The 24,709-nt window shown below is 38.6% G+C and overlaps 2 protein-coding genes across 3 annotated transcripts in view; one reads left to right on the top strand and one right to left on the bottom strand.

The window, feature by feature from the left end:
* The window catches only part of LOC111145012 (trafficking kinesin protein 2), a 58,927-nt gene extending 45,868 nt beyond the window's left edge, over window positions 1-13,059 (bottom strand). The window contains exon 1 of the mRNA XM_022499640.1: window positions 12,733-13,059. The gene's annotated coding sequence lies outside the window, so the exon portion shown is untranslated. The remainder of the gene's footprint in view (window positions 1-12,732) is intronic.
* A 185-nt stretch (window positions 13,060-13,244) lies between these two features.
* The window catches only part of LOC111141649 (STE20-related kinase adaptor beta), a 35,936-nt gene continuing 24,471 nt past the window's right edge, over window positions 13,245-24,709 (top strand). For both annotated transcript variants that reach the window (XM_022494372.1, XM_022494381.1), the window contains exons 1-3: window positions 13,245-13,349; window positions 16,565-16,661; window positions 22,060-22,140. In XM_022494372.1, coding sequence (XP_022350080.1) covers window positions 16,650-16,661; window positions 22,060-22,140 — 93 coding nt within the window. In that variant the 5' untranslated portion in view covers window positions 13,245-13,349; window positions 16,565-16,649. The remainder of the gene's footprint in view (window positions 13,350-16,564; window positions 16,662-22,059; window positions 22,141-24,709) is intronic.

Here is a 24,709-nt window from a genome sequence, read left to right on the forward strand (position 1 = left end):
AAAGGCTTTTTCAAGAAGCAAGGTCTAATCATTATCAAAAGCTGTTTTGTTTCATATTTCGCATTTATATCCTCATCAAAGTACAATGACGGTTATCAAAATACTACTCCAATTACAAGGAAAATGTTAAATCATACTTCTATAACTACTCTTTGGGAAGTTATAAAAATGGGATTTGAAATAAAATATTAAAAGATAGTAATGTGTGGTGCTTAAATAATCAAATTTCACCCATCTGGCAAATTCACACATCCAATGTGCAGGATACCAGCAATGGCATCTAATAAAAGGTTATCATTATCGGTGCATTTTATTTTCAAATCTTAGAAGTATGATATTAACAATATTATGTATGATAAGTATGATATTAACAATATTAAACATGTTAGTAGATGTGTCTCTGTTTCCTATTTGGCCTTATGATGAATTACATATATTGGTATTCAAAAGTTGATTAGCACCTTTGTATTTGTAATGGACTATGATGTAACACATACTATATAACCCATTTATTTTTGACAGATTATTTCCTTCTCCATATACCCTAATGAGTAATATTAAAATTGAGAAATCTATACTTAGATAACTTAATCCCTCTATGCCTGTTATCTCATTTATAAAATAGGGACAATCATAGTACATTCCTTCTAGGTTATGTGGATTAAATGAGTTAATATTTAAAAACATATATAATAGTACTTGAACAGTAAACATTATTTATGTGTTAAGTATAATTTAAAAGTTAAGTAGATAAAGAGGTAGAATTATAAAATACAAACAATACCGGGGCACCTGAGTGACTCAGTCAGTTAAATGTCTGACTCTTGATTTCAGCTCAGGTCATGATCTCAGGTCGTAAGATCAAGTCCGGATTTGTCCTCTGTGTTTAGTGGGGAGTCTGCTTGAGATTCTCTCTCTCCATCTTCCTCTGCCCCTACCCCTCCCTCTCTCACTAATAAATTAATTAAAAAAATACAACCAATACCATTTCATGATACCTGGTTATCCAGACATAGAAGATTCAGGTTCAGATTAATTCCTACCCTTCCACATTGTTAACAGCTCTACTCTCAAAAAAGCACGTGCTCTTATAAAAAGCATGGCTATATATCTCACCTAGAACTGCAGTTCTAACAATTATTCTAACCTAAGGGAATCCTTTCTTGTCACTAACCACTGGTGTTAGGCAAACTCTTACAAAAATTTCCTCAAATAAAAAGCCCGTCGTGAGAATGCATGATGGGAGTACAGCCATTCAAAGGAACCAACAAAAACTACGTAGTCAAATTAAGTATATACATACCCTAAGGTCCAGCAATTTTGCTCCTGGTAATCACCTATCTCAAAGAAATTCTCCTATTAGCCTATAAAGAGACATGTAGGAGACTGTCTCCTGTATTGCTATTAGTGATAGTAAGGTGAGGGCCTACTTCCTAAAGAGCAGATTGGTAGGGGCACCTGGGTGGCTCAGTGGGTTAAAGCCTCTACCTTCGGCTCAGGTCATGGTCTTAGGGTCCTGGGATTGAGCCCTGCATCAGGCTATGTGCTCAGCAGGGAGCCTGCTTCCCCCCTCTCTCTGCCTGCCCCATGCCTGCCTTTCTGCCTACTTGTGATCGCTGTCTGTCAAATAAATAAATAAAATCTTTATTAAAAAAAAAAAAAAGAGCAGATTGGTAAAATGTGGTGGATACACACATGGAGCAACACAGCCCTAGAAATATGGTGCTGAGGGTATAAAGCAAGAAGCAAAATTAGAGAGCTACCATAACGACATTTACACAATAAATTAAATTTTTTTCTGCATTAAATTTATAGACACATCAAAATGCTTGCCTTGTGGGCTGGGAAGTGAGGGATATTTGGAGCAAGGTATGGGATAAAAGGGGAAATTAAAAAAAAAAAAAACTATGGAAACCCTACTGTTATTTAGGCAGACTGCTTCTCATATAATTATTATTGTGTCTCTTCAATTATTAAAGTTTGAACATGTGCCTGAATAGGAAACATTTGCTTTATATATTACTACCTACCTACTCTAAAGCAATTAGATTTCAACTAAGGAATTTTTTTTTTTTTTTTTTTTTTTAAGTGAGATTGGGCCTCAATATTGGCATTTTCAGGTGCTTGGTTATCTGGTAAAACTTTGAAGGGAAAACGTTTAAGGTCAAAAACAAGTGTTTAAAAGTAGTGAATAAACTACATTCCATGGGTCAGCAAACTTTTTCTGTAAAAAGCCAGATAGGAAATATTTTAGGCTTTGCAGCCATACAAAGCTTCTTATCACCAATCATCTTTGTTGTTTTTTTCAACCCTTTAACAATGTAAAAACCATTTTTAGCTCGTGTAACTGGCTAAATTTGATCCATAGGCTGTAGTTGGTTGACCTCTGGTCTACACCTTAAATCATGGTATTTTGTACCCTAGAATAAAAACTGTAATGTCACCAAACTTTTATTGAAAATGCCATAAACGGCTGAATAAGCATTAACATCATCTTTTCAAAATTCTACTACTAGGCAGGAATCCCATCTTTTACTTGACATTCCAGCGTGACAGTAAGTATCAGAGGAAATAGTATATATATAACATCCTCAAGATAGAATCACCTACTAATTACACATCCCTAGTTTTATACCTCTTTCCATCACCCTTTCTTTTTCTCAAACTCACTTCTACAAAAAATAAAAAAAAAAATCTACAAAAAACTGGCTTAAAAATATGAAAAAACAAAGCTTAGTGATTAATTAACTGGCCCAAGGTAGGAAGGCCCCAGAATCAAACCCATGACTATGTTTTTCCAAAGCTGGGACCTCCAACCTCTGAGCTCTACTAGTAAGAGACTAGAAATGTGAGGACAGTGAATGTGGGTAGTTTGAGAAAATCTCTCTCTCCACATCGCTTTGTAAAAACACAAACTGATTAATGAATAAAGAAAAACGACAGATCTCCAATTTTTTTTATCTCCAATTTTTTCTTAGATGGTTTATAATTTGCTTTTAGAAAAAAGTCATCTAATCCCAAAGTTGGCTGTATTAACAATGAAGCAAAATAATTTGTGTTTTTATGTATATCATATGCCATAAGAACTCCACATCTGAGTTTGATTTTGTTTTTTTTAAAAAAGATTTTATGTATTTATTTGAAAGAGAGAGAGAGAGCACACGTGTATACAAGCCCACGAGCAGTGGGGAGGGGCAAAGGGAGAGGGAGAAGCAGACTCCCTGATGAGCAGGGAGCCAGAAGTGGAATTTGATCCCAGAACCCTGGGATCACAACCTGAGCCACCCAGGCTTTAAAAGGGCTGCTCTACAGTATCAAGAAAATAATGCAGATGTATTACCGTAAATTGGGAATAATTCTGTTATGTATTCTGAGCTGCTAAAATTAGTAGAATATAGACCAAAATATATCCTTATTCCAATAAATTAAGTCCACCTGTACCTTAGTATCTTACAAATGCCAGCCCTTCAATATTTATCAAATGAATGAATCAACCTCTCGTCAAGTTACATCCTTGCAATCTGTAGTAGGGAGAAAAATGAAACTACATTAGAAACCTAAGACTGTCAGAGCATTTGTGAAAATTGATGGCTTTCTTAGCCCAATTTATAAAAAGCTATATGGGCTTTTTATGCATTTCAATAAAAGATGTTAGTTATGGGCAGAGCTATGGCAATGAAGCCCACCAGTTACAATGAATCTACAAACATTCCTTAGAGATGGGTTTGACACATTGGCAAAACCCACAAAATATTTAATAGCAACCCCCCCCCCACCAAGTTTTCTTATTTTAAAAACATTGGTAGTAAGATATTTTCCCCCTCAAGTTAAGACATTGAAGGAGAAAAGTCCAACCGCTATGGGAGGGGGAAAAAAGTCCCTAGATAGAACAGACTGAAAAGAATCTGATGACTCAGGGTCATTACTATGACTAGCAATCACTGCATTATAACATAGTGACTACAGCTGTAACCTCCAGGATTATAAGTTCTTAAACAGTACTTTTTTCCTACAATAAACGGTGTGAAATGCTAATTTGGGGGAGATTTTAAGTCTACTTCTCATTTTGTTCTCCGCCTTACCAGGAGCCTATCAGTGATGACACTTGGCTGATGCACTGTGCCTCTCTGCTTCCTACCCTGCTGTTGGCTGAGAAACCAGATAACCAGGTTATCAGAGAACCCAGAAGGTGTCTGCATGAGACTGAACCCTAAGGACCTGTTTTTCTGCCCTTGGCTGGTTCCTCTAGTACCTCTTTCTTTCATGCCTCCAGCACTCGGGATTTAGTTTTAATTGTTATGTTTTTTTCATGTTAATTTTAATGTTTTTTTTAATGTTAATGTTAATTTTAATGTTAATTGCTACAGAGAAATACATAGTGGATCACAAACATGGAAAAAATGGTTTCGTGAAATCTTAAAATTTTTCATTATGATTTTATTCCTTAATCAGTACGTACTGACTCCTCATCTTGGGTGTTATCAGAAGACTATGTGCTCACTTTCTTGCTACAACATTGTAAGCTCTCTGAATGAAGGTATTTTATTTTTGTATGCCCCAAAGCTAAAAGCAAAAGATATGCAGTAGGCTTGCAATACATGCCTAACTATAAGCTTAAGCGTGAAAAATGTCAATACACTGAATTACAGAAGTAATTTAATGAACAAAACTGGTTACTAACACATTTCAGTCCAACATCAATTAAATGAATTGCCTTGGAAAATTGAGCAAAGATTGAACAATTGAAAGAAAACAATTATTTTCTTTATGAAAAACTCTACAAGTCTGCTGTTAAAAGGGTGCTTTATTATTTCTTTAGCAATAACACAGTACCCACTTTTCTTGTAGAAACTAAAAGGAACTAGTTGTCAGTGTCATAGGAAGGCTAACTTGGAGTCTTTGGCTTTCGCTTAGCTTTATCACATGTTCTACTAGCGGCATTTGCAGCTGTTTATGGATGCATTTAAAATAAGGCCCACATTAATCTAAGAAACATAATGGATGAACGTAGGGAAAGGGAAGGAAAGATAAAATAAGATAAAAAGAGGGAGAGGGGCAAACTATAAGAGACTCAACTATACAGAACAAACTGAGGGTTGTTGGAGGTGAGGTGGGGCGATGGGCTAAATGGGTGATTAGGGAGGGCACTTGGGATGAGCACTGGGCGTTCTATGTAAGTGATGAATCACTAAATTCTACTCCTGAAATCAATACTACACTATATGTTAACTTGAATTTAAATAAAAACTTGGAAAAAAAATATAGTGACAAATAAACTCATAAAACATAAAATAAGCCCCACAGCAAATGAAAATGATCAAATATCTTCTTAAAAAACGCACAACTGCTAAGTCTCCTCTGTAGTCTTCTGAACTTCCAACTAAAAATAAAACAAAGGAAAAGGCAGTGGTTTAGCTTCGTACTAGCTAAAGAGATAAAAATGGTTGAAAAAAATTTGTTAAGTTGTTAAGTTATGTGAACTATGAACAACAGTACCATCTCAGAGACATCTTAGTTGGTTTCTAGTCTCCTCCTCTTCCTTTCTTCCTTCAGACAGAGAAGGCTCTTTCTTAACTAACAAGTTTCCCTTTGTTTTGATTTATACCACTGGCCTGAATAACCTCAAAGTACCACACACAACATGCCTATGACTGAAAGTAATAAGAATAGAAAGCAGAGCTTTGGCACTTGGACCTCTAACATATATTTACTTTACTTAAGTGATCAATTTTTGAGAAGTTCATTTTCTAAGTTGACATGCATTTTAAATATAAAGAAGTAGTTAAGTTCTCCTGAAAAGATCATAAAACCATGGGAAATGGGTCATCTCCTGTGGGCCTCACACCATAGGCATGCCCTCCATTAGCCTCTTAAATGTCATTTTCTGGGACAATTCCATACCATGTCTTTTATACTCATCTCTGAACCCCCCTCTGTTCTCTATCTCTCCTACTTTTATTCCTCCCACCAATAAATCCACATAGTCTAGAGCTAGCTTTCTCTCCAAACTCTGAGAATTAAAATTAAGTACAAGATTAACCTCAATCGCATATGTGCACACTCAATGGGAGTGTAATTTAGCAATCCTCTTAGAAGAACTAGGTGGCTGGAAGACAGAAGAGGGAGAGAAGCTTATTTTTCATCATATACCTTTCAATTTCTCTACACGTGTATGTCCATCCAGTGAAAAAATAATGAAATATGCTACTCAAGAGTCTCTATTCCCAGGGCGCCTGGGTGGCTCAGGGGATTAAACCTCTGCCTTCAACTCAGGTCATGATATCAGGGTCCTGGGATCGAGGCCCACATCGGGCTCTCTGCTCGGTGGGGAGCCTGTTCCCCCTCCTCCCTCTGCCTGCCTCTCTGCCTACTTGTGATCTCTCTCTCTGTGTCAGATAAATAAATAAAATCTTAAAAAAAAAAGTCTCTATTCCTGACTTACTTACTTCTCTAAATTTTGCTCTACCAGTTATCCCTATCCACTAGCCATACCCTCTTCCTTGGCCTATTACAATGCTCAAAATCTTCTAGTTTATTAAAAACAGATAAAATTAAAATTTAAAAATCTCCCTTCCTTGAAACTCCGGGTTCCCCGCTAGCTACTGCCCTCTGTCCTCAGTCAAGCATCTTCAGAGTATTTACTCTCCCTTTTCCTCCTCTTTTATTCACACCACAACCCTACTACAACCTGGTTTCTCCTAAAACCACCTTCCCTTCAGTCAATAATAGGCCCTGCTAACCAACCCAGTGGTACTTTCTTAGTTGTTCTCTTAAGTATCTCTGGTTCAATACAGTTGACTACTTCCTACTTCCTACTTCCCTATGGCTCTCCTGAAACCTACATCTTACAGTGAACGCACTTTCTCAAATCCCTTCGTTGGATCACCCAGCTCCCTTCCCTTGATCCTTATTGGTAAATATTGCATAGTCTAATACCTCAAATTTACCCACTTCTCTTCAGCCCCTCTTCTATCATCCTAATTCTACCCATCACTGTCTCTTAGTCTACGAACCAACCTCTTAACAGGCCTCCGTGCTCAATTTCTTGGTTTCTCTCTTCTCTGTAAGACAAGAAAATGTTTTAAAAACTAAACGTAAAAACAAACAAACCTAGAAGAAAATCCACAAACGAAAAACCTAGAATAAAATCCACACATCTGGTGTAGTCTAGCCCCTGACTATTTCTCTTTCTCCATCTTGCCCCTCTCTTTGCTCAGACTCAGCCACAGAGACACAGTCTTGTGTCAGGCTTTTTAACTTCCTCATCACACTCTCTGGATCTTTATAACTGTTCACTGTATCTGGAATAGTCTTCTCTCTTGTTCTTTATATGGTAACTATTTCTCCCCCTTCCAATCTCAGCTGAAAAATTATCCTCAGGGAGAAGTTACCAGTCCACCTGATCTAAAGTAGCCTCCCCTGCCATCTTTATTTTCTAACTCAGCATCTAAGTTGTTTCTTTCACAACATATATTACAACTTACTTCCAAGAACAAAGGGGAAGTGCTACCTTCTCCCTTTCTTCTTTCTTGCTGATCAGAATGAGAATATAATGGCAGGAGTTTAAGCAACTCAACACATATTTATTGTTAAATGAAGTATTAACTGAATTGGTGGGTGAATTCTTTCACCATTAACACATATATCAACACTACTGTTACACAAATAGTGTAACACTCTTAAATTAGAGCCAATTTTATTTGAGCTATTCCTTCTTTATTGTCAGAAAGCTTTCTAAAGAGAAAAAACTTGAAGTTTGGCAAACACTGACAGATATATATGGATAAGCTTCCAAGATCTCAATGATCTTAACAACATGGATTAGTTACACCTATATACTTCGAGTACGCTCATTTTCTAGCACAAATAAATCATAATACAGCGTAAACAGGATATCCCCAAGGTTATGTGAGTCAGTAGTATAGCTAGAACATCACGTATTAAGAGGCCTGTTACCTAAGAAATTTCAATAAAATTACCTGAGCTAATAACTGGTCAATCAGCTACTCACTGGACAGTTTTCTATAAATGCCTCTTGAATTAAACTGAAAGGGGTGCCGCTTAATGACTGAGCCACCCAGGTGCCCCTTTCAGTTTAATTCAAGAGGCATTTATTGAAAACTGTCCAATAAACTGAAAAGAGATTAAAAAAAAAAGTAGTATGCGACAGCATACGACAGTATACAATCTGCCTTAAGGGAAGTTAAAGACCTAAGAAATCTAAGATCTATTAGGGAGAGCTCTAATGAGTTCCATGATCTAGATTAAATCTAAGATCTAATGGTCTAGGATATCTAAGAGAAGAAGATACCACCACCAGATAATAAATATTTCATGAGTATTAAATTATACAGTCAGGCGGAGGGAAAGCTCTTTTCTAGCTGAAGTGGTCTGGTTTCACACAGGAGTAAGATTTAAGTGCGTTCCTCAAGGATGGAATGATTGGAGTGAGAAGGGGAATAACCAGTAGGTCAAGGACAAAAGAAGAAAAAGAAACCCCAAAGCAAACAGGTGACAGACCAGTTTGGCAACAATGTACAGACCAATTTAAGTGGGAATGATTACTGGGAAAGTACTTGGAGCTTTGAATATGACAAGTTCAGGTTAAGAAGTCTGAACTTAACCCCACAATAAACAAGTTTCTAACACCTGAGGGGCACCTGGCTACCTCAGTCGGTATAGCCATTCTTCATACCCTAGTTCAAATGCCACTTTTCCCCAACGCCAGATTTTCCAGAAGCCCCAGAAGTAAGATTAGTTCCCAATACTCTCCACTTTTTTCTAAAATATTTTTCAACCATGTAATTATTCCTTATCTCCTCTGATAAACTATATACTCCCTACAGCATACATACCCAATTTATTTTTGTATCACTCCCTCCTCCTCTCATAGGTAGTTGAAAATCTTGATAAATAATATATGGCAAATGTGGTACAATGGCTAGGAGCACAGACTCTCAAGACAGACTGCTTAAGATTGAATGTAACACTGTCATTAACTGTGCGACCACGGGTGAGTTACTTAACCTCTCTGCGCTTTGTTATCTTTATGTATAAAATGGAAATAGCAGAAATTTCATAAGGTTGCCAAAAGATTTGGCTTAGAACACTGTAAGCACCATGAAAGTGTCTGTTAATGGGAAAATACTGACTATTCTATGACTGCTGAATCTTTATTTACTTACGGAAAGCAAAATGTCAAAAGTAAAGCCAGTTTCTAGGTACTAAGAGGTACACAGAAATTCCTCCTCAATTCTCCATGTTCACCCTAAGGATTAGCTGTGCCCTTTAAAATCTCCCTTATGTTAACAATAGTTCTTAGTTTGACATTTCAATATTCTGAGAAAATATTTAGTTCAGCTTCCACCTAATTGATCTTCTTGCTTCCAGTCTTACTCCCTTTAATCCGTCCTACACAAAGGTCAGAGTAGTCTTTCTAAAATGAATATTCAATATTTTTCCTCTGCTAGAAACCCTCTCCATTCCATCTTCTTAAGGTAAAGTTCAGCTCCTTAGTGTTTCACACAAAACTGTCCTAATAGGGCCCAGCCGAGTCTCCAGCTTCATCGCTCAACACTTCTTACAGTGAAACCTAATCACCTGGCACACCTCAAAGGCTTTTTGTTGTCATTCGTTTTTGCTAGAACATTCCTGAATTAGTCTGCAAGGACTGCCATAACAAAATACCACAGACCGAGTAGCTTAAGTGAAAGAAATGTATTTCCTCACAGTCGTGGAGGCTAGAAGTTGAATATCAAAGTGTTGGCAGGCTTGGTTTCTCCTGAGGCTTGTAGGTGCCCACCTTCTCAATGTGCTCTCACATAATTTTTTCCTCCGTGCACACATCCTTGGTGTCTCTTTTTGTTTCTACAGTTGTTTTTATAAAGACACCAGTCAGAATGAATCATGACCTACCCTAAATGCCCCATTTAAGTCAATCACCTCCTCAAAGGCCCCATCTCCAAATACAATCATACTCTGAAGTTACAGAGGTTAGGACTTTAACATAAAATTTTGGTGGGCACAATTCTATCCCAAACAGCCCCTTCTCCTTTTCTTTGCCCAGGCTAATTCCCATTTGTTTTTCTAAGACTGGACTAAGCCTTCCCACCCTACAGACAAGAGTTCACTGCCCTTTCTCTGTTTCTACCTCTGTAGGCTGCATTCTGGATACTGCTATCCTATTAATACACTATTAATAACTGTGTCTCTCCCTCTTCAGACTGTATTTCTTAAGAGCAGGGGCTAAATCCCTAGCACTTAGCACAGTATCTGGCCCATCAAAGATATTTAATAAAGATCTGGTTATTAAGGGAAAGTAGGAGAAAGAAGAAGGGCTTTGAAGAAAGGCAAGAGTAGGTTCAAACCTTGGTTCAAACATTCACTTGTAGCTTTGGGCAGTCACTGAATGCTGAACTTACATTCTATTTAAGGTAGTTGTACTGGTAAATGATCTAATTATAATAAAAACACCCAGAAGTGGGGCTGGTTCACAGCAGATGCTCAGTAAATGTTAAAAATTCCGAGTGCACCTAGGTTTGACACCCAGTTCCACCACTTTGTAGATGAATTACCCTGGACATGTAAATTTACCCTCCGCTTCAGCTGCCTATCTACAAAAATACCTCATAGTGCTATTGTGAGGGTAATATAGATAAAATGTTAAGACAGGTATCTAAATGTAGTAAGTATTACGTAAATGTTTCCTATTAACACATGAACACTGCAGGTCTGAGCAAATATGACCGGAAGCCATGAATAATTTAGTCCCTTCATTTACTAAGTCATTTTAAATGCATTACCTTAATGCCTCAGATTTCTTAACAACTAAGTAAGATGGTAACTAAGAGGTTCAAAAACTGTTATAAATAATATAAAGAGCTCAAAATAATCATGAAATTATATACTACTATCTGTCTCATTTCTTACATTGGTGTTTAACATATTTTGAGTACTGATGTAAAATTTTTAAGGAACTAGTTTTTCTACTCTTCGTGACTACTGATGTAAACCATGATTTCCAGTTTCCAGTGGAGAATCATATCTTTGGCTCATATTTTCAATTGCAGAATCACTAAATCTTTGAATTAGAAAGGACCTTAAGTAAACTGAGGTGGATTTGGAATGGCCTTTTGGGGTCATAATGAGCAGCTCTGTTGGGTACAGGAATGGCAAGCAGAGAGAACACTTTGTTCAAAAGTACTAAAGCAGGGGTTCAGAACCTTCAGATAGTCAAGGTGTATAAGGAACCACTATTAGGAAAAAATGCTGGAAAATAGTTTTCAATCATCCAAACTTTAAGGTGAGTAATTTCTGACATAGGTACAACTTACCTGACCTGTAACTTTGACGCAAGACAGATCTAGGTTTGAATCTCCCCTTATAACTTCACCAAAACCTCTGAGCATCAGATTAGCACAACAGGGTTATTATGGTGATTAATCGAGTGAACATATATCGAGCTCATGACCAGTGTGCCTGGCTGATTAACAGTACAGCTGTCTTGAACATGGGTTTGAACTGTAAGGGTCCACTTATACACAGATTTTTTTTCGATACAGTACAGTAAATGTTATTTTCTTTTCCTTATAATTTTCTTAACATTTTCTTTTTTCTAGCTTGCATTTTCAACTGTATGTGCCCCGACCCCCCTGTTGTTCAAGGGTCAAATGTACTCAAATGTTTGTTCTTTCTTATGACTCCTTCAACATATGAATATAAATCTGTAAAATAACAAGACACTATCTTTCATACATGTGATTGCTGAATGTCTGAGACTCGTTGAACATTAATTTTAAAAATAGAAAGCTAGAAAAACTGCTGAGATGATAAAGTGTCTTCATCCCTGCCCTTTCCCACCACCAAATGTCCTTCACAGTTTGTTCTGAAGTGTCATGTCAACGCTATTAACATGCTATTTGGAGATCACTGTAACTCAGACTTCCAATTCTACAGCAAAGATTTGAAGGTCAGAACAAATTTTCCTTTTAAAAAAACTGGAAGAGTACATGTCTTTTTATTTCCACGGTCTATTCTAGCTTGATGAATTCCCAGTGAAAAGTTACTGATTTTGGGTTTCTTCTTTTCTTTTTTTTTTTTTCCTGGCTCAGAAATTTCAGGTTTTAAATATAAGATTCGTGGGCAATGAACTGAGTTCACCATTATTATTATGACCCAGAACACTTGTAAGTGTTTAGGAGATTATCTTTACGCGGATACTAACGAGGACATCTGCCAACATCTATTATTTACGCTTGAAACTAAAGTTAACCGTTTCTGTATCTGGCTCAAAATCAATCGCAAGAAAAGCCCAACTCAGCATAGAAAGAGCTCTTCGCAATATTCTCTCCTTTCGCTCACATCACAGATGGTGACCGAGGTTTAAGGTTTAATGCCCAGACACTAAAGACGCTCATCGCTCAGGGATGGGGTTCCAGGTGGATGCTCTCCGGCAAAGAATGAGATACTGCCAATCCTCAAAGATGCAACTGAGATGAACCCGGAGACCAGAGCCCAGCGCCCATCACTTCCCACCCACATTTGGGATACAAACCGCTTCCCACCGCGGGGCGGCGAGCCGGCGAAGACCCGGGCCTGCCATACCCAGCCTCCGGCTCTGATGTCCGCGCGTGACCTCCGAGGACCGGGAGGAGCTCGGGGCGGGAAGGCTCCTCGGCTTTCAGGAGAAGTTGGCAAGGGCAAGTTCGAGTCACGCCCGGGAATGTTACTCACGGGAATGGCCCGACGTCCTCCGTCCTCCGCCCGCTCTCCCTCAGGGAATAGGATCTAAAGCGGTGGTAGCCTGAGAGATGCAGCCGAAGCGGCCGCGGCTTGCAGTAACCGCCCGGGCGTGGCAGGGACGGCCAGGCGACTTCACAACATCATCATTGGGCGACTTCGGTTTTGCAGCAAGGCCGGCTCCCTAGCAGACCCGCACATTGGAGAAGAACGAAGGAGTCCCACTCTCCCAGCAGTCTCCACGGCGCCAGCGCGCGACCTGCCGGGAATTGTGGTTTCCTGTCCGTCCGCCCCCTCACCCTTCCGAGTTGTTGCGCGTTTGTCCCGCCCTCAAGCTAGAAGGCCCCGCCCTCTAGCCGCCTGGCCCCGGGGCGGGAGGCGGGGCCGCAAGCCTGGGGCGAGTCCAGTCCGGGCGGACTGCCTGGGACTGGGGCAGAGTTCCAGGCCCGCAGTCCCAGTCCGGGTCGCGCCGCCTTGCTGCGCCCCGCGGTCCGCGCTGGGAGCGGGTCTTGTGCGCTCGCGGTGCCCCTCGGCGGGCTGGGCTCCCGGGGCGCATAGGCCCCGCACCGTTGGCCGCCTGAGGAGAGTTGCTGGTCGTGGTCGCCGCCAGGGTAATGAGGGGAGGCCGTTTGGGGTCGGGGGGAGGTGTAGGGCCGGGTCGGGGACGTGAGGGAGCGCGGCTTGGTCCGCGCCCGCCTCGGGAAGCCTGAGCTAGAACTCGACGCTCAGCCTCGAACTCAAGCCCGGGTAGCCGGCGGAGCGGTGGCTGGAGTCCCGCGTGGCGCGACGAGGCGAGCGGCCCCTGAGCCCGGGCCGCCCGGTGGCGGAGGCACCTGCGTTCGGGGTAGGCGGTGCTTGCCAGGTGCGCGGGGCGCGGGCTCCGCGAAGTCCTCTCTGCTCCCACCTCTCACCTTTGGCAGCGCTCCCGATCCTGGAGGAGTTTCCGAACAGAAGACACCCCCCGGCCGCGGTTCCGTGTCCCACCTTCTGCGACTTCACTGTCGCGATCTCCCAAAGCAGGACTCGGAAGGAACCTCTTACAAAATTAAATGGTCCAGCTTCGTTTTGTTCTCAGTATTTAAATGCAGCGTTGTGTTTTTTCCTCGTGGGTTTGTTGTGTCAAATACCCTTTTCCTCAAAACTTGGTCAGGATTTTGTGACACAGCGTCTGCCCAGCACAGAGTCCGCCTGGCGCACAGTAGGCACTCAGTAAATGTGTTTTGAAAGCATGAGTCACGATACTAAGTTTGGAAAATCTTACGGAGTTGTGCGTCGCTATAATTTTTAAGACTTTATGGCTTCTCAAGATTCTTTTGAAAATTACAGTAATTTTAAGGCTCAGCAGAGTTAAATCGGTTTTTTTTTTTTTTTTGCATTCCCTGTAACAATGGCCTCTGTTGGATGCCTGAATTAATTCAAAATCCGAGTTCTGTAAATAAATGCCGCCCTATGATTTTCACAGACATTGTTAACCTTTGATATTAAAGCCTTTAGACGAACCATTCTATACTGTAAATAAAGGCGCCCTATGATTTTCACAGACGTTGTTAACCTTTGCTATTGAGGCCTTTGGACGAACCATTCTATAATGGAGCAAATTTAAATTATTTACAAACCTTTACCCTAATTAGCTTGTTAGACACAAATGCAAGGGACCACACTGATGTAATATATTTAAAAATATAGGTCTCGTGTATGATTTCTTTAAAAAGATTGTATCTTCGTATCTAGTGATAGAGCAAGCAGGCAAAAATTATGACAGTGAATCTGTCCCTTCAACCCAAGGTACAGCTGCTCCCTTGACCTCAAAATGTCTTGTAAAATTATCTCTTAACCATCTGGCATATCTAAAGCAGAAACCTGTGGGATTAAATCACCCCAGTGGGACTTCTTTAGTACTAACAAGTCTCATAAGTGGTGTCAGTTCCTTCTGAGTTTTTCAGAAATACAGATAATGTAATGGAATTTAAAGTTTTTTATTGTTATTTAAGAACTTACTGATATGAAGTGGAAAAAGAAAGAAACCAGAAAATTGTGTTAATCATGACCTCCCTAATCCATCTGTTTGTGGGAATGTAAACTGCATGTAGTTAGGGCCTTGTCTACCCTGATCACCAGTGCTGACCATCGTAGTCATTCATTATTAAACACGTGGTGGAATGAATACTCGGCTGCTTCAGATTAACAGTGTAATGACTTTCTACATGTGTATGGTTTCTTCATTTATTTGGACATTTCCTTAGAGTTGGTTAGGGGAGGTGAGAATTTTACTCCATCAAAAGGTATGAGTATTTTCATGGTTATTGAAACATTGCCAACTTGTTTTCCAAATGAACCTTACCTTTTCCAGCTGAATGTACCTTTCAGAGCATCCACTCAAGCTCTGATGTTGGTACAGTGTTTGGTGGTTATGAGCCCTTTCAGATGAAGTATCTCATTTGATCTCAACCACCCTGGAAGGTGGGCAGGGTGGCTATTGCTTTCCCCCTTTTGTAATACAGCAAATGCCACTGCACTGCCTTAAATTGATGATAATGAATGGCAGGTGACAAAATAATCATAACCTTTCAGGTTTTCCTTCCTCCTGTTCTCTACTTTGGGTTTATAGTGAATATCCTGAATAAATTCGTATCTTTCCTTAGCAGTAAAATTGGATACTGCTCTATAATATCTATTACTTACAAAGTCTTCCTTTTCTTTTTCATTTTGCTTAGATATTTACCTTGATTAAACTTGGGGGTTTCATTAAAATAAAATAATAAACCACAATTAATAAGAAAGAGATGATATTGGTTAGGTATAACAAAACACCCAGCACTAGAAAGTTTAGAACATTGCTGCCCTTTCTGCTAGGAAAAATCTGGAACGTTTTGGTGGTGGCTTTGTAGTTCCTTGAATCTGAAGAAGTTGCTATTTTAAACTTATGAATCTGTTGCAGCGTCTTCATAAACTATTGAGATTAATACTCTACTAGTGAAAGTGGACAGGAATTATTTGTGTAATCTTTATATCTCATACTTGTCAAATTCTAGGGAGAATAGAATTGAGAACTAAGAATCATGAGGTAAAAAATATTCAGCCTAAAATATTATTTTTATATGAAAACTGAAAAGAAATGTCTCTTTAAAAAACACATGACAACGAGGGGCACCTGGGTGGCTCAGTGGGTTAAGCACCTGCCTTCAGCTCAGGTCATGATCCTGGTGTCCTGGCATTGAGCCCCAGTCTGGCTCCCTACTAGCGATGGGGTGGAGTGTCTGCTTCTCCTTCTCCCTCTGCCCTTTCCCTTACTCTTAAATGCTCACTCTGTCTCAAATAAATAGATAAAATCTTAAAAATTAAAAAAAAATATATGGTAACAAGAAAATGTTATTCCTAGCGTGTTACTAATCCAGGTTCTTTCCCAAATTTTCTAGTCATGGACCCCAAATGATTTAATAGGCAATTAATCCAATTAGGAATCTTTAGAACATTTACTTATAACTAGAATAATTGGAAATTATTGGAGTATATTTATAGGTGGGTCCAACGCTGATTTTCTGTATTGCTTTCACATTTGCTTAAGTTTCTTTAAAAAAGTACAGAAAAGATAAAGAGAGATGCAGGTATACTGGTCTTGGGAAATAACTCAGAATCTGCCTTTCTGTTGTGATGTCAGTTCCCAAATAGTGTTCGGTAAACAGAAATGCTCTGTATAGACACTTTTCAGAAATGTCTCTAGTCCTTGCATCAAAGAATAGCTGCCTAAATATCATAAGGGTTGATAACTAGTTCTTCCAGGAACTTTTATTAAATCTAATTATTTTACTTTTGTTTTTTATAATAGGATATTTCTTCATCTTGAAGATAAAGCAAAAATCTTTTTTGGAGTAGGTGGATTTTTGACACTTTCTGTGAACTAAAACGATTCAATGTCTCTCTTGGTAAGTTTGTGTTAACATAGATTTAGTTTCAGGGCACTTGGGTGGCACAGTCGGTTAAGTCTCTGACTCTTGGTTTCCGTTCAGGTCATAATCTCAGGCTTGTCAGATCAAGCCCCATGTCATGTTCCATGCTCTGTGACGAGTCAGCTTGGGATTCTCTCTCTGGCTCCCTCTCCCCACTGTAGGCTCTCTCTCTCTCTGTCTCTGTCAAATAAATAAGGGGCAACTGGGTGGCTCAGTTAAGTGTCTGCCTTCAGGTCAGGTTATAATCTCAGGGTCCTGGGATCGAGCCCCGCATTGGGCTCTTCTGTTAGTGGGGAGTCTACGTCTCCCTCTCATTCTCCCTCTGTGCACTCGCACACACTCTCTCTCTCTCATTTTCTCAAATAAATAAATAAAATCTATAAATGAAATAACATAAGTAAATAAATCTGTAAAAAACAAAAAAGAGCATAGATCTAATTTTGTGCCATCAGAGTAGTTAGATGTTAGTGCAGAGCCATAATTGAAGGTGTGTTCTGATGGGATATTGTTATGCTGAGATGTTATTTTGACCTGAATGGCTTCTGGTCTTAAGAAATGAGTTAAATTCTCACTGAGTTTTTGTTGCTTTAAAAAAGAGCTTCTCCTTTACTTTTCTGATATATTCATTATTCTTTTTCTTTGTCCCATACCCACTCATTTTCATACATTTACTGTACTTATATATGTCTCTCCCATCTAGTTAGCTATGCCTTATACTTAAATCTTTGAAAAATCCCTTTCACAAATTTCCATTAGACCAAAGGCAAGCAAAATAATATTAAAAATAAACCTCTTACAAGACAAAAAAATTTGGATCAATGTATAATATGATGTATAGATTCCAATTTGTTTTTTGTTTATATTAGATCCATGGTATCTAGATGGAGAACCAAGAATCATATGGTAAAAAATATTCAACCTACAGAAAATATTATTTAGATTAAGTAGTTTCAGGTCTTCTGTCATGTCTTGTATAGACCATAATACAATATCTGACTTTATTAATGTAGCAATCTTCTAAAAAGTGATGGGTGTATTCGTATGATGATTTTCAGTTTATAAATACTTTCATATTTTATATCTCTTTCAGTCTTCAAAATTGTAAGTGATGGCAGGGCAGGTGGTTTAATCCTTATTTTGAGTTTGGCCCAAGATGGCAAAGAATTGCCAGATTCAAACTCGTATCTGCCAATCTGCTCCATCATTTGCCAAGTCTGAGAGGCAGAACTACAAAGTGAGGAAATACAGAATGTGTTTGTTGAATTTATTGTATGATTTGTTTGGTATATGAAAAATACAGAATGCATTTACTTTATTTTTAAAGTAATGCTTTTCTACTTAAAAAGGGAGCTTTACAGGGCGCCTGGGTGGCTCAGTGGGTTGAAGCCTCTGCTTTCGGATCTGGTCATGATCCCAGGGTCCTGGGATCGAGCTCCGAGTCGGGCTCTCTGCTCCGCGGGGAGCCTGCTTCCTCTTCTCTCTCTGCCTGCCTCTCTGCCTACTTGTGATCTCTGTCTGGCAAATAAATAATAAAATCTTTAAAAATTTAAAAAAAAATAGATAAATTCTTTAAAAAAAAAAAGGGGGGGAAGCTTTAGGGCTCCTGGCTGACTCAGTCAGTACAGCATGTGACTCTTGATCTCAGGGTTATAAGTTTAAGCACCATGTTGGGTGTAGACATTATATAAAAAATAAAACCTTAAAAAAAATGGTGGGGAGCTTTATCTGTCTAGAAAGTTGTTATGAAATACCCACCTCATTTTCTAACGCAGAGATGAACAGACATTTTCTGTAAAAGTCAGATAGTATTTGTGTGCTATATGGTCCCTGTAACAAATTACTCTTCTGTTGTGTGAAAGCGTAAGCAGTACATAAATAAAAGTGAGTAAGTTAGTGTTCAAGTAAAACCTTATTCACTACAACAGGTAGTGTCTCAGACTGACTTGTGGACCACATAATTTGTAGACCCCTCTTCTAAAGGATTACTTAAGATTAACAATTTTATATCAGTTTGTAAATTGGATGAGATGTAAAAGGGCATTTGATAGATGAAGATCCTGAGATTTAGAGGGCTGTGTGGATTCCCAGGGCTTCTGAATTTTGGAAAAAGAATATCTTATTTATTCTTTTATTCTGTAATTATGGATTTTGTGAAAAACAATAGAATTTAATAATGGGTGATTTAAATTTATTCAGTTTGTTAATAATTTTAATTCTATTCTTCCTGTAATGATGAAATAGTTAGAATTCTTTGAATATTTTCCTAAATGAGATATCTGTACAACTGAGATAAAGTTGATGTTTATACTTATGAAGGATTCCTCCCCATTCAAGTTTTACCCTCTGTTGGAGAGTTAAGAAATGGTGTTTTCAAAGGAGCAGCATAAGTAAAATATTTTCCTTTAGATTCTTTTTTAGGTATAACTTTTTTATTTGGCTGTTATGAGAGTGGATTAAAAAATTACAATAAAAATATTTTAGGGCATCTTCTGGATGGTTTGAAATAATTTGTGCTGCCTAAAAGACCTTAATGTGTGTATTTTTCATAAGCTATTATTCACCAGCATCTAATTGATTCAATGTGGATATAAAAATGTTTTGAAGTATAAGCTATGAGTGTTTTACGATTTTTATAACTTGAGCAGCTAATGAACATACTAACATTTTTTAGGAGAGGTCAGCAAAAACATTTTGCCTTATAACATTGGCTGGTTTTAGCTGTCTTCACATTAGTGATCACTTTCTTGAACTGTGAAAATTCTATATAAAGATAATGAAATGGAGGTCTATCATATTATTTTATAAAATGTTTTCTATATTTCTATAAACCGAAAAACATGGATCACTTCTCTTATTTTGAGAGTAAGGGTTAATATAAGTTTTTTAAAAATATGCCCAATATGTCTTTTTTTTTTTTTTTTAAGATTTATTTATTTATTTGAGAGAGGGAAGTGCGTGCACAGGGAGGAGGGGCAGAGAGAGAGAGTCCTAAGCAGACTTCGAGCTGAGCGTGATCCATCACTGGGCTCAATCCCACAGACGCTGAGACCACAACCTGAGTTGAAACCTGAATCAGATGCTCAACGACTGTGCCACACTGGCGTCTCTAAAAATATGCCTAATATGTCTTAAATTAACTTCTCTTACGGGTGCCTGAGTGGCTCAGTGGGTTAAAGCCTCTACCTTCGGCTCAGGTCATGATCCCAGGGTCCTGGGATCAAGCCCCGAATTGGGCTCTCTGCTTAGCAGGGAGCCTGCTTCCTCCTCTCTCTCTCTGCCTGCCTTTCTGCCTACTTGTGATCTCTGTCAAATAAATAAATAAAATCTTTAAAAAAAAATTAACTTCTCTTACATCAAAAAAAAAAAAGTGATGGACATTCTTTAGAAAGACTTTTTATGTTTGAACATATTTTGATAACTGTATTAGAGGTCCCACCAAGACCACCTCCAGGTTTGATGATTTGCTAGGAGTTGCAAAACTTAGTCATGTAGTCATAACTAAGATTTATCATTGCCGAAGAACACAGAGCAAAATCAGTAAGGAAAAAGGGTACATGGAGTAAAGTTCAGAGGAAACTGGGCTCAAACTTTTAAGAATCCTTTCCCAGTGGAGTCACATAGGATGTGCTTAATTCTCCCAGGAAATGGCAACATGTGTAAATGTTGCCTACCAAGGAAGCTCATTGGAGACTCATTCTCAGTTTTTTTTATTGGGGATTAGTCATGTAGGTACCTTCTGTTAACAGGTAACAAAATTTCAGACTTTCAGGAAAAAAAGCAGTAGTTCAGCAGAGACCACATTGTTTACGATGTTTAGGAACATGATCTATTCTTATCAGGGAAGGGTGGGAACCCTCCCCAAATCCTAGTTCCCAGTTACCAGCCAAGGGTCAGCTTGGGAGGCAAGCCTTTTCTAAGCATAGCAGTTTTAGGTCTGCCATGTTAACTCTTTTCTGTGCAGTACCATTGTATAGAATGATTCAGAGTAAATGTTACAAAATATAGGTAAATATCCAATACAGTATGTAAGTGACCTAACTGGTGGTTTTCAACCACTATGAGCAGCAGTAATAAGTATCTTCAAAAACTTTCCACTGTTTTTTTCACTCTAAACAAACCTATAAAAATTTTGCAAAGGAAATGATTCGATAGCTATCATGACATTGTTAGCTTCTCTTCTTCAAGGGCAAGTTTTACATAAGACAGTGGAGATTTAGATCAAATTATTGTGATAAGATTGGTAAGGTATACAAACTGCAGGAATTCATCTTAAAATAATCAGTAATTTAGGCTGAAAAATGACAGATTAGATTAGTGAGAAATTCTGGCATTGTTTTAAATGAAGTGTGATTACTTTTAAGTGACTACAGTGTTAGATATGGGTGAGCTTATCTTGAAGACTCATTTGATATTAGTGTTTTTACTGTTTATATACAAATAAATAGTTCATGAGATGCTTCAAAAAATTTATTACAAAAGTCTCTTTCATACAATTTGTTTATACTTTAGATACACCTTTTCTTCCTAAGTAGAATAAGGTCAGCTTTACCCCACATGATAAATCACATGGAGGTGTTACATTTCATTATTGGCAATATGTGATTAATAGGACCATAGGTTAAAATGCAGGAAAATGTAAACTTCAATAATGGAACTAAGTCTCCTACACTTTTTTTTTTTTTTTAAGATTTTATTTATTAGAGAGAGGTAATGAGAGAGAGAGCAAGGGCAGAAGGGGAGGGAGAAGCAGACTCCCCATTGAACAGGAGACATGAGGCTGGATCCCAGGACCCTGTGATCATGACCTGAGCCAAGGGCAAATACTTAATTGACTGAACCACCCAGGTGCCCCAAGTCACCTACTTTTAATTTGCTTTCCAGTTGAAGATGTTTATCACCTTCAGAAACAAAATTGGTTCCAGATACACTCATTGTGTAGTTTTAACATGGTTAAACATGGTTCCTACATTTAAGAAACAGAATCTGAAGATTAAAATTGATTATAATGAGTACAGCAGAGTAATCTTTGGCTAAATATTCAAAACAAAACTGCAAAGATGATTAAAGTGTTAAAAATTAACACCAGCAGTGAAAGTGAATTGATACTATGACTTCCAGAGGATAGGATAAGGATCATAGACAGCACCAAGTAAATTATTACCAGATAGGAAATTTGTCTTCTTCATACCCAACTGCTTCTCCCCTCTCCCTTACGTACTACCTCCATGCTGTGAATCCTGGCAATTCCAGGTTCCTGCGTGCTGCCTTTTCTCTCTGTACCTCACCCCAGTCACCAGACCTTTGTATCCACATATCACCCCTGCTTATTTTGTGATTTATTTTTCACTTATTAAATGCATTTCTGAATTTCCAGGATTGTTTCTGCACTTCACGAACACAAGTTGAATCACTCAGACCTGAAAAACAGTCTGAAACCAGTATCCATCAACACCTGGTAAGAAAATGGTTAAGTACAATTAATATTCCTCCTTTGCTTTCTGTAGTATCATAGTACAAAATGTAATTGCTGGTTCTTCCATCTCTTTTTCTTTACAGTGTCTTTTACTATTTCTCCCTCCAATTCCGTTATTCTCCAGAAATCTACAGTAGACCCCTTCTGCCCAAACAGGCTGCCCCTAAGCGGCACCTGTTCCTAGGCTTCAGTTGCTCAGATGTCAGACTGTCCCTTAGCTACCTCGGGTTTTCCTTCAGGTCATGAGAGGACTCTGGCATCCAACAGGACTGGTGATCCTGATTTTTACCCATAACCCCACACTCTTTCCTGGGCACTGGAAGTATCTATAGAATGCCTCCAATTAGACTTTTCAAAGGCATTTCTATGTAGTTTGAGTAAAACCTTAATCTGTCAAACTTCTCTGACCCCTTATATTTCTTTCTTTGCCTAATGAAAACCCATCTACTAAGTCACCTTAACTAGAAACTTTGAAGTTATCCTGACACTTGCCTCTACCCCCCCCACATCTAATTATTCACCTGGTCTTTTGTATCTGTTTCTGAAATGCGGTTGAGTGCATACCCTCCTTCACCTCAACACTGCTGCTACCCAAATCTCATTTCTTACCTGGGACAATTGGAGGTGGACACATTGCCTCTGGTTTCCTTGATAAACCTCCTCTCACACTCAGATCAGAATTCAACCCCATTACCAGTACGGGCCTGTTTGTGTCACTTTCCAGCTTTAAAACTCTCATTGGTTTCCTGCAGCCTATGGGAAAGCCTAAACTTCTTAGCATAATATAAGGACTCCTAGTGGTGTAGAATAAGTCTAATTTTTGAGTTTCATTTCTTGCTACTGAGTCTTAGAATATACTCTTTTTTTCTGCCTCCAACAAAATTTTTCTTCATTCATGAAGAGTTGGCTCAAATATTGCATATCTGAAGCCTTTCCTCTTGTACTTTTTGTTTATTATTCTCCTACAAATCTTAGACATTCCCAGAAAATGGTATGTATTATATTATCTCACAATGATTGATATACATGTCTCTCTAACATGATTCCCATAAAATAGGCATCCTGTGCTTTTCTTCTGTGTTTCCCCTGGGTAATGCCTGATATATTAAGTAATATTTTAAAAAACATGCTAGGGAATAAATATTTCTCTGGGGTCCTCCCTTCCTTAATCCTTACTTTATTCTGCTACAAATTCTTACTACAAAACAGAACCTGCCTTGCAAATTCCTTGTTTCCTACAAAACAAGGTAATCCCAATTGTTCCTGCTTATAAGTTTATCTTGATCCTATATTTACTTGTCTTCATTTTTCTCATTTTACTTTTTACTCACTAATATTCTGAAGTCTTTTAGTCTTCTGCCCTTTTGTGCAATAGAATATATTATCCAATGCTAATTTTCATTCAAGTATTACCCTTCAGATTGAGGTAAAGTGTCTGCTGTTGTCTCCTTGCTGTTGCCAAGAGAGAGGTCTTAAACTTCAGGAAACTTCCACATGTGCTGCTGCCTGTTTGTGTGTGTGTGTTTTTCTGTTTTGTTTTGTTTGGCCTCATGCTAAAATACACATAACATAAAACTTACCATCTTAGCCATTTTTTTTTTTTTAACTTGACAGAGAGAGAGAGAGAGAGAGATCACAAGTAGGCAGAGAGGCAGGCAGAGAGAGGGGTAAGCAGGCTCCCTGCTGAGCAGAGAGCCTGATGTGGGTCTCCATCCCAGGACCATGAGACCATGACCTGAGTCAAAGGCAGAGGCTTAACCTGCTGAGCCATCTAGGTGCCCCATCATCTTAGCCATTTTTAAGTGTACAGTTCAGTGGTATCAAATACATTCATAGTATTGTGCAGCTGTCACCACCATCTATCTCTGTAACTCTTTTCGTCATGTAAAATTGAAACTGTGTATCCACTAAACAATGACTCCCTGTTCTCTATCCCTCACTAGCCTCTGTCAACCACCATTCTATTTTCTATGATTTTTAACTACTCTGCCTCATATAAGTGGAATCACTGCATTTGTCTTTTTGTGACTGAGTTATATTTCATTTAATGTCCTCCAGGTCCATTTGTGTTGTAGCATTTTGCAGAATTTCCTTATTATTTAAGGCTGAAAATGTTCCATTATATGTATATAGCACATTTTGCTTATCTAGTCATCTGTTGATAGACACTTGGGTTGCTTTCACTTTGTGGCTATTGTGAATAATCCTGCTATGAACATGGGTGTGCAAATATCTCTTTAGGACCTGATTTCATTTCTTCGGGTATATCCAGAAGTGGAATTAATGCATCATATGGTAATGATATTTTAATTTGGGGGTAAACCGCCGTACTGTTTTCTACATCGGCTATGCCATTTGGTATTCCTACCAATATTGCACAAAAATTCCAGTTTCTCTACATCCTAGCCAGCACCTCTTTATTTTCTGTTTTTTTGATAGTAGCCAACCTAATGTGTATGAGGTGATATCTATTGTAATTTTGATTTACATTTCCCTAATGGCTAGTGATGTTGAGCATCTTTTCATGTGCTTACTGGCCACTTTTATGTCT

The sequence above is a fragment of the Enhydra lutris genome, unplaced genomic scaffold, assembly GCF_002288905.1.
Source record: "Enhydra lutris kenyoni isolate GAN:26980312 unplaced genomic scaffold, ASM228890v2 scaffoldscaffold1, whole genome shotgun sequence".
NCBI lineage: Eukaryota > Metazoa > Chordata > Mammalia > Carnivora > Mustelidae > Enhydra > Enhydra lutris.